Source organism: Lactuca sativa, chromosome 4 (genome assembly GCF_002870075.4).
Source record: "Lactuca sativa cultivar Salinas chromosome 4, Lsat_Salinas_v11, whole genome shotgun sequence".
Taxonomy (NCBI): Eukaryota; Viridiplantae; Streptophyta; class Magnoliopsida; order Asterales; family Asteraceae; genus Lactuca; species Lactuca sativa.
In genome coordinates, this window is record NC_056626.2 from 63256121 (window position 1) to 63266743 (window position 10623).

Here is a 10623-nt window from a genome sequence, read left to right on the forward strand (position 1 = left end):
CAACTACTAATCGACGGTGATTCATTATGTCGTTCGATTGTGTTTGTATACAACACATTTTGAGTATATAGTTCTTATGGCGATACCCATTCTCATCAGTGTATTTGTTTAAGATGAAGACTAATGTAAGAGAAGGAAAACATGAAACTTATAACGAACTTAATTCACAATTTTATCATTCGACAATGTTACATCCTCTGTTAATGTTCAATCATCTCTATGTTCAGAGAATAATTATGCAATGATGAACCGGAGGATATTAGTTTCATTCAAGATGTATCCCTCATTGGTAGATGAAAAAAGATAATCTTAAAAACATCTTATAAGTGCCTTATCTAGTATATGTATCATCAGACAATAATACTAGAGAACGAACTATTACATTACAAAAAGGTCGAATAATATATCTCTATGAATAGGAGCAGTTCAAGATATGATCATATTCTATCTTTGGTTTCTCAACAACAAATATATCACTACCTCCACCACAAATATTGAGAAAGGAAACAAGCAACCTAAAAAGATCCCAACATAAGAAAGATATCATGTCTAGAGATATGGAAGTTTTCAATAATCTGGTACACGCACTTCCCCAACATGAATATATATTCTTGAGAACAAGAACATTATATTATATTACAAGATGGTTATTAATTGCTAAATAACAAGCCGACAATGCATATACTATAGAAAAACATATTTGTTGTTATTGAGCATCTTCTTGTGGCCTATTTGCTACCTAATGGACATTATTTGTAGGATTATGTTTTTTTCTTGTTTCCTTGGAGGATTGCTCTTCCCTTTTATGCTACTTGGCTACTTGGAGGCATTCTTGTGGCCTTCCTTTTTAATGGATTAAACCTTAATGCTACTTAGCGGACATTCTTTGCAACATTAAGGTTTTTCATAAGAGGAATTCTCATCCTTCATGCTTAGAGATCATTATAAGTTGCTTTGTTATTTCTTCTATGTTGGCATTCATCTTAAACACAAAATAATAACACAAGGGTGGCGAAACGCCAACAATCATAATCAACTTGGGGGAATGACATACTTATGTGTCGATTTATAGAAAGTTAGAAACACAATAAACTCAAAATAATAACGTTTGACTTACAATTCGAAGAACTCCAATAACTACATTGAAATAACCGAACAAAGGTCTAAAGATATGTTCTCCAAACCCTTAAAATAGATGGAAATAGTGGTCCACACGAGACTTAACGAGTAGAAATTATGAATCTAGTGTGCATGGTTGAAGTTTACATGAGGAATGAGGAAAACATCAATACTCATGAGGAAATAGTTTCTCGTAAACAGGTATCGAGTCTTGTTACATGGGGTCATTGACTGTCTTATTAATATAACACGCAAAGAACACATGGTAACTTTGAAAGTTTAGTGGAGCGCCCTTTATGTCAGAATCAACATATACATGAATTTGTGAGCATATTTTTATGAGATTGTAGGTTATTCTCTTAAATTTCAAAAAATTGTTATTATGTGGTAATATGAAAGCTTTCAATATGGTCGTTTTACTCAAGTTCCTTTCTTTGAAACCTCATGACCTCCAATTATAAGTCATTGTTTTAGTTTTTACTATTTTAGTATTTTGTATATGAATCTTGGTTTGACTTTAAATCTCTTAGGCCCTGCCCTACTTTAATTGTTCAATGAAATATACCGATCTACTCAATTAACTTTACTCATTTTGTTATGTAGTTTACTCCATTTCTTTGTAATTGCATTCCATCCCCCAAACATACCCCAACTTATAAACCCTCCGTCACTTTGTTTTTCCTTTCATCCTTTAAAGTTTAAACTGCTTTGACACTAACCAAGATCTAAATTTGAGCTTAAATTGTGGCACTGAAAATGCATACATAAAATAGGTTATGTTATAAATTTTCATTTCATTTGATAACCCATTAAAAAAAAGGAAATTAACAAAATAAAATGAATCAAACTCTTACAAAGAATTATCCACTTCAATCCATTGTTTTTTTTTTCATTCATATGGAATTAAAATTCTTTCCTTTTCCTAATTTCATCCTACAAAACAAAACCGTAGTGTATGCAATGTAATTATAGGCAAGTAACTAACCATTAAAACAATACAACATCTAACACATTGATTAAGTAGATTGTGATTATTCATAGAGATCTTGTCACACCTTCACAACATTAGTAAAACCAAAAATCAACCTATTTGTCATGCACCAAAGCAAACATGATATTATGCTAAACAATACATGGATTATAGTAAAAACTCTCTACTTTTATGAGAATTAATGCTCATACCTTGCAACTAATAATATCCTTGAATCAAACAAACTAACCATTAGTTAGTTAGTAGTTATCGAGTAAGCAGCATGTAAGATGGCAACTCTTCAAGCCTTGTTATATATTTTTCCAACAGTTCTGTTTCCAGTTGATGTCGTGTTGATTTCATCACAGCCTGTATATAAATAAATAATTAAAGATCACTCGATTTAACTTTTAAGTAATATATACAGAAATAAAAATAAAAATTTACATACATTGAAGTCCATGTAAGACGCCCGCATGGCAAGCCACTGATGATCCATTAACTTGAATGCAATGCAATACAGGAGGTCAAATGCCAACTCATTATCTGTTAGAGCACAAAATTAATAATTGAAAATGAGGCAAAATTTTGTATAAATGACGATTAAAATGTGTATATAATATAGATACCTGAAAGAAACTTCAAGAAGGTAGCTCCAACTAAGGTCCTTGGTTTTACTGCATCAAAGAGAACACTGTTATTATATATTTATGAAACATGTAAAAATCACAATCTTTATTTTCTAATTTTATTTTATATTTATGAAACCTGCTTCAAGATCCAGCATTTGAATAAGCATGAATGTGATATTGACACCAGCTACAGCAAAAGGATATTCCCACATGGATCGATCACCTTCCTGCTTTCTAAGAAGATCTTGAAATGATTTCTGCAATAAATAAATAATACAGTAATTTAACACCAAAAGCTATTATTAAATTTATAAATTAATTACAAATATATTAGAAGATATACCGGGAAACTTCGTGCAAAATACAATAAGTTCTCCAATGATATAAACCCACCGCCCCTATCATGAAATTCAATTTCTTAAGAATGCATAATATCAACATTTTTTATATAAATAAATAAAAGAGTTTTTTTTTTTTTTTTACCGAAAATCAGTGGAAGGATCTTTTCCTTGCCAGCCCATTTCCTTCCACTGCTCAGAAATTAGACCATGGAGCTCTTCTTCAGGAAATGCAGCTTCCCATAATGCCCTCAATGCTTCCTAAGTCAACAATTAAACATAGAAAATGAGACCATAACTTCTTTTTTAGACTAAATCTTGATTAGTTGAAATTCATGTGTACCTGATGTTCTGGAATTGAACTATCATAGGCAATGTCTAATCTGTTTTGCAGCCTCATTAAGCAATCCTCCTGTCATGATCAAAGAAAAAAGTATCAGATTCGAACATCTATAACAGATTGATAATAGTTGTGTAATGATGATTAAAAGCATGGGCTTTATGGGGATAAATGTTACAAACATATGAATTGTATTCAACTATTAATGAAGCTGAATGGTTTAAGAAAGGACCTGGGCAGGGGTCAAATCAAAAGACTGGCGAGAATCATCTTCTCTTCTTTGAGCACAAACACATGAAAGGCCTCTACCAAGCCATGCTGCTGACCCTGCTGCAACCTCAGCTATAATGATAGAGAAACAATGGAAATGTCCATGGTTATAGTTACAAAATTAAAGCAAAGTTCAGCTCCTATAATGTAAAAGAATCAATCAGCTAGTAGACACATTCAACATTACTGAAGATGATAGTTTGAAAAAAAAAAAAAAAAAAAGAGAGAGAACGAACATATTCTAATTTCTAATTGCTTCCTGAAGATGAAGTTGATCCACTTTAAATGCAAGAACAAATCCATATTCAAAGTTCACTTGACAAACAAAATGGAATTTAAGCAGTATGTAATTAGGGTTTAGATTTGACGTTGTTTTTGCACTATTCTAATGACAGAGCCTAGATTACAAGAAAACAGATGCACAATCAATCATAAGTAGAATGCCTAATCTTCTCTTTCATTAGAGTAAACTGATGTTTCTAACTGAAGCCTCCTACTTGACAAGTATTCAAACTTGTCATCTCAAACAAATTTCCTGATTAAGTTCTCCAAATGTCAAAAAGTGTTGACGAAAAAGGGGAAACACAATCGATAGTTTGATAAAATTTACACTTGTAAGCAAGCACAACTCACCACAAAAATCAATGCAAGTAATCATCTAAAATTCAATCGAGACAGATCCAAACTTCTACAAATTAACTCCTGACAGAGAAACATAATAAGTACTGATACAGTTCTGCTCTGAACGAAGTTAAACGAATGTCTTTTTCCGATGATAGTAGAATATACCTGAACTTGTTTGAAAAGTGTTACTCCTATCAAGCCCTTGCGAAATCCTTCTAACTGCCACAAATGATCCGCCGCCGCTTCCTCTATCATCCATTTCGGAACACCGGCCTATACACGCACTAGTTCATCTTCAGTTCAACTTCAACCATAACCAAACTCTAATAGACGCACCAACACTTCCCGCCGTGAAGTTGAATCAAGAACCACGGAAAAAAACTAAATCCGATTACACGTTTCTCGATTAGACAGATGCAATATCAAGAACAATAAAGAAAGAACGTTGACAGAGTGATCCTTCAGAGAAAATGCAGCAAAATTATTCGTGGAACCGCAGGGAATTTTCTAGATCTGAAATTCTACGATAATATTGGAATGGAAATCAAGCTCATTTTCCTCAATATCTTGTGTGCGTAACTAGTGTGAAACTATATATATCAAGGAAGAAAAAGAGAGAGAGAGACCAGAGATATTTGGGTTTGTTTCTCTCACTACTTTCTCTCTCTATATCTTTCCTATCTCCTACGGGTGAGAAGCGACTATACATGTCTCTCTGTATATATATGTGCTTTCTGAGTGATGAGAACACGGAAAATGCAACCAACTACCATATATATCACAAAAATATCATTTTATAAACATTTAATAATATAAACAATTTTTTTCCATGAACAATAAATATTTGGACCCATTTCATTTACCATTTTCTAAAATCTAAGCAAAAATTAAAAGGTTTATCAATATAGGTATAATTTTTACATAGTCATGCTAATGTCATCAAATGACGTTTTGATGATTTTCATAGTTGTGAATTTTATCTACGAAAATTAGAGCTAGCAAAAATCGAACAAATCCATCAATTCAACCGAACTCAATCCAAAATTAGCAGGTTGGATTGAGATTTTCAATCAATATAAGTTAAATGGGTCAATCCGTCTAATCCATTTAATTAAGTAGGTTGGGTCGGCTTTAACTTTAATTTATATTTAATTTAATAATTATTTATATATTATCATGTATTAATCTAAGTATTAGTTTATAAATTACAATGTTCATATTATTATTTATGTTTTAAAAAATGGAATCTTAGTTCCTATCATTTTTCTTTGCACCGACAACACTAATCACTCTTCAAAATACTTAGAAATTACATATATTTAATGTTATTTCAATAATTTCGACCCAAACAATTATGTATGAAGGAGACGAACAAAAATAAGATTTGAAAGTGTATTTTGATTGGTTCAATACACAAATAACAATTAATTAAAATGTTAAATAATAAGAACTAATATTAATAAAAAAAAATGAAAACTATAATTGTGTAAGGGATCAAAATGTAACTTGATAACTCATTTGCAATTCGTATTATATAATATGATTTACAGATGTCAACAGTCTATATATAGCACAAATACATTAGATTATATAAAATAGACCACAAAAATATCAAAATAAATTTTTGATCCAAACAATTATGCATGGAGGAGGTGGACCAAAATAAACGTTGAAAGTATATATCATAAGGAAATTAATAAAAACAGAAACTATAAAAAGAATTATGCAAGGGACAAAAACATAACTTTAACGAGTGTAGCTCCTTTGCAATTTGTGTATAGAATATATTATTTATAAATGTCAACAATCCATATATATATCATGATTGCGATTATACCATATCAAATGTACCACAAAAAATATCAAAATAAATTTCGGATTAAAAAAATTAGGGAAATCTATAATAAAATCTCAATATTTTGGGAAAAGTTCCATTTTTACTAGGGGTGACAATTTATGACACAACACGACAAAAATACATGACACGAAACGAAATTTGGACGAAACTGAAATTTGAATTCGTGTTCGTGTCGTGTTCGTGTTAACTGTAAAAAATACGATGTCATGTCGTGTTCGTGTTCAAAATTTGACACGAAATTGACACAGTTTAGCAGTTCTTTATCGTGTTATATTTGATAAAATATTCATTAAATAAACTAGTTTTTAGTATATGTTATATTTTTCGTTTCGTGTCGTGTTTGTCGTTTTTTAATTCGTTTGTTTTCGTGTTAGTTAAAAAAAACACAACATCGTGTCGTATTCATGTTACATAAAACATTGCCGTGTCGTGTCAGACAGAAATACGAAACGATAGCACGATTTGTCACCCATAATTTTTACCTTTTCAGCAAGTAAACGCTTATGCGGCAGGCCAAGTTGGAAGGGATTGCTGACATGGGAGCTGATGTGTCATACCATGTCAACCATCGTGTCGTGTCAGACAGAAACACGAAATGACAGCATGATTTGTCACCCATAATTTTTACCTTTTCAATCATGTTTTGAAAACCGGACCGGACCGGCCGGTTCGACCGGTTCAACCGGGAACCGGTTCCGGATCCGGTCCTTAAAGGCCAAAAAACCAGTAATCGTTTGAACCGGTAAAACCGGTCAAAACCGAAATTTTTAAAAAATATTTATTTTTTTTATTTTTTTATATAATGATGACATTATCCGGTTTTTGAGACCGATCCGACCACCTGAACCAGTAAGACGACCGGTTCGGTCTCCGATCCGGTTTTCAAAACCTTGCTTTTCAGCAAATAAAAGCTTATGCGACATGCCAAGTTGGAAAGGATTGCTAACAGCCTTAAAAAGGCAACTTTTTTTTTTTTGTGAAATAGGTTGGATGGGGTTCGAACTCGCGACTAAAATATCACAAACCACGAGCTTAACCAACTAAGCCAGTTCATGTTTGTATATTATGTCCTGAACAATAATATATAATATCTATCAACTTATCATGTTTGCATATTATATCCTGAACAATAATATATAATATCTATCAACTTTTCTTAACCTAATAAAAACTAAGATTTCTGATGGAATAAAAAGATGATGGACGGTCGAACTTTGGGATAAAAGGAAATGGATTTAATAAGGTAATTAATTTTTTGGTTTGTTCATATCTAGATAACTATCTTTGTTTTATACATATCTAGGTAATAAACTTTTTTGGAAGTGTTCACATATGACCATTATGACCGGCTGTAACAGGTTACATCCGGTCATACCCGGTTATATGGTCATATGTGAACACTTCAAAAAAATTTGTTACCTAGATGTGTACAAAAAAAGATTGTTACCCAGATGTGAACACACCGGAAAGGTAAAAGTAAATTACATGAATGGTCGTAGTAGTTTGGGTAATTTGTGTGATTGGTCCCTAATTTATTTTTTTTAACTTGGATGATATCTACTGTTTATTTCGTTGTGCATTTGGTCACTATCTTACCTCAAAAAACTATTTTGCCTTTTTTTAATTTATTTTTTAATTATTTTTCTTATTTATGTATTTATTTTTTATATATTTTAAAAAATTAATAAACCCCACATCAACATCTTCACTATCCCTTCTTTTATAGTTCCTTCAACTCCGATGAACCAACCCCACAACACATTGTCTCTTCATTGAATTTTCCATCACCAAAACCTAATAGAAGTGTTGTGGGGTTGGTTCGCCAAAGTTGAAGGACCGAAAAAAGAATGGATAGTGAAGACGTTGATGTCATTAAAGATGGAAATGAAAGAGAAGTTGATGAGGATGGGAGATGGGATGGTTACTGGTGGGACTGAGCTTAAATTTATCGAATGTGGTTTTAAGTTTAAGGTGAGAACATACATTATATGTGGTCTATTAATTTTTTAAAATATATAAAAAAATAAATACATAAATAAGAAAATTAATTAAAAAATAAATTAATAAATGGCACAATAGTCTTTTGAGGTAAGATAGGGATCAACACACAACAAAAACAAACAGTAAGGATCATCCAAGTTAAAAAAAAAAAATTAGGGACCAAATGCACAAATTACCCAAACTATAAGGACCATTCGTGTAATTTACTCTTACATCTTCGGTTTGTTCACGTCTGGGTAACTATCTTTTTTTTGTACACATCTAGGTAACGAACTTTTTGGAAGTGTTCACATATGACCATTATGACCAGTTATGACCAGATGTAACTTACTACAGCCGGTCATAATGGTCATATGTGAACACTTTTAAAAAGTTCGTTACCTAGATGTGTACAAAAAAAAAAGATAGTTACCCAGATGTGAACAAACCGAAAAGTTAATTACCTTATTAAGTCCATTTCCCTCAAACTTTCGACCTCAATCTCTAGAAACTAAAGCTTACCAGTTGATCTAGAGGGAATTTGAGATGTTTTCCCTTCACTATTATATTTATTGGATAATATTCTGAAGATTTATATGCAATTATAATTATTATTATTGTTATTGTTGAAAACGAAATATAATAAATTATTTTTAGAACTCGTTTGAAGTGATATTATTAAATCGTTTTTTTATTTTATATGTATTTGTTTTACTTTATATAGAAAAAGTAATTGTATGTGTAGAAAATGAAAAAAATCTACTCTAACAAATGAAAGTTTTTTTTGCCATATGTCACACTTTCATTTAATTTGTTAAATATCATTTTATGGTTATTTTGAATTAATTTTTTTTCACATATCATTTTATGAGTTTTTTATTTTAATAGATTCCACATAATATTTTAATGTAATAATGACAATAAATGTAGTAATAAATTAATATCAATTTTATTAATGAACTTAGTTTTTTATTTCAAATTTCTTAAATTAAAGCCCATTAGTTTATTTTATTTATTTATTTAAATTTAAAAGAAAAATCTTAATAATTCATTATTTTCTTATTTTCTTATAAATCCAAAGTTCTTAAATATTTAGACTTTTGTATTTAATTTGTTTTAATCAACATATGTAATACATGAGTCTTATACCTAATACTTATAAAGTAAACAAAAGTTCAAAACGTTATTAAGATATAAAAACATATAAATTAAATTTTTATCTGTATTTATTACATTTATATATGTTTTTACATATAAATATGTTTCTAAAGTAAATCCTCGGCACTATATACATTAAATACAATAGTGATAAAATAAAGACAAAACTGCACAAATGGTCCCTGTGGTTTGTCAAAAATTGTCACTTTGGTCCAAAAAGGTTTGGACTGGCACCAGAGGTCCAAACTTTTCAGTTTTTTGCAAGTTTGGTCCAATTTACTATTAACTTTTTCATAATGACGATTTTGCCCTTGTTTTTTTCTTTTTCATTTTTTTTATTATTTAAAGATTTTTTCAGATTAAAAGAAAAATGAAAATTTTCCTTTTCTATTTAATTTATATAATTTTTATAACAGAAAAAATAACAAATAAAAATGCAATATCTCTCTCCCCCCCTCTCTCTCTCTCTCTCTTTCTTTCGCTCTCTCTCTCTCTCTCTCTCTCTCTCTTTCTTTCGCTCTCTCTCTCTCTCTCTCTCTCTCTCTCGGGTGAAACCTGCCTAAGTCTCCGGTCATCAAAGAGGAGGCAATTTCCCTTCATTGTCGATTAGCAAACCCCAAACCCCTCTTTCGATTTATGTGATCCCTTTTGATATCTACAACCCTGTAGATGACCAAAGCGGAGATGAAGGCCACCGAAAAAGGCACAACCATCATCCTCTTTATTTTTCCTTTCTTTCCACTCATCGATACCTGCCAAACACCCAACGATCGACTGCTAATACGGGTGGATCCTTCTGATTTGTTAGTCGTCATCGATGAGGAGTAAAACCACAAAGGAATTCATCGGTGATCGGTTGTCCCCCTCACTCTTTCTCACTATTTCTGACTCGGAAACCATCATCTCCACATGCCTCCTGCTGTGTTTCCCCGAATTAGATTCACCCTCTCCATCTCTTCAACATAAACAACAAAGATGGAGATGAGTAGAAAGAAATGGGAATGGAGCAGTTTTTGTACCACCATTTCTCCAGCGAACCCTAACCTTAACGCCTCCACCACCGTTTGAAAACCCTAACCCTAGCGTTGTCAAACCTTAAACCACCGATTGGAGTAACGAATCTAGGGTTTTTGTAATTCGTAGATCGTTTTCGCCATCGAAGAAGGATAGAGACGAAGAGAGAAGAAGGCGAAGCTAGGTTTCTGAAAACGAAAAGTCTTGAGCTAGGGTTTCTTAATGCAACGGCAGCGGCGAAGTCGACAATCCTCGATTTGTGTTGAACACATATTCATCCCAAGTCGTCGCCCTCTATCTCTTCCTCTCTCTCTCTCTCT

General features: G+C 31.8%; 1 protein-coding gene across 2 annotated transcripts; it reads right to left on the reverse strand.

Annotated features, from left to right (window-relative positions):
* Positions 1-2106: 2106 nt before the first annotated feature.
* LOC111885664 (uncharacterized) lies at positions 2107-5002 on the reverse strand. Of its 2 annotated transcripts, XM_023881910.2 has the most exons (10): positions 4459-5002; positions 4303-4371; positions 3632-3741; positions 3403-3471; positions 3205-3320; positions 3065-3119; positions 2858-2978; positions 2719-2766; positions 2541-2635; positions 2107-2458 (listed from the first exon to the last, which is right to left on the reverse strand). In XM_023881910.2, exons 2-10 carry the CDS (start codon positions 4325-4327, stop codon positions 2357-2359), a joined length of 741 nt encoding a protein of 246 aa, XP_023737678.1. In that variant the 5' UTR covers positions 4328-4371; positions 4459-5002; the 3' UTR covers positions 2107-2356. The 2 variants fall into 2 exon arrangements, with proteins under 2 accessions (XP_023737678.1, XP_023737677.1); XM_023881909.2 differs by lacking the exon at positions 4303-4371 and having other exon boundaries at positions 4459-5001.
* Positions 5003-10623: the final 5621 nt, after the last annotated feature.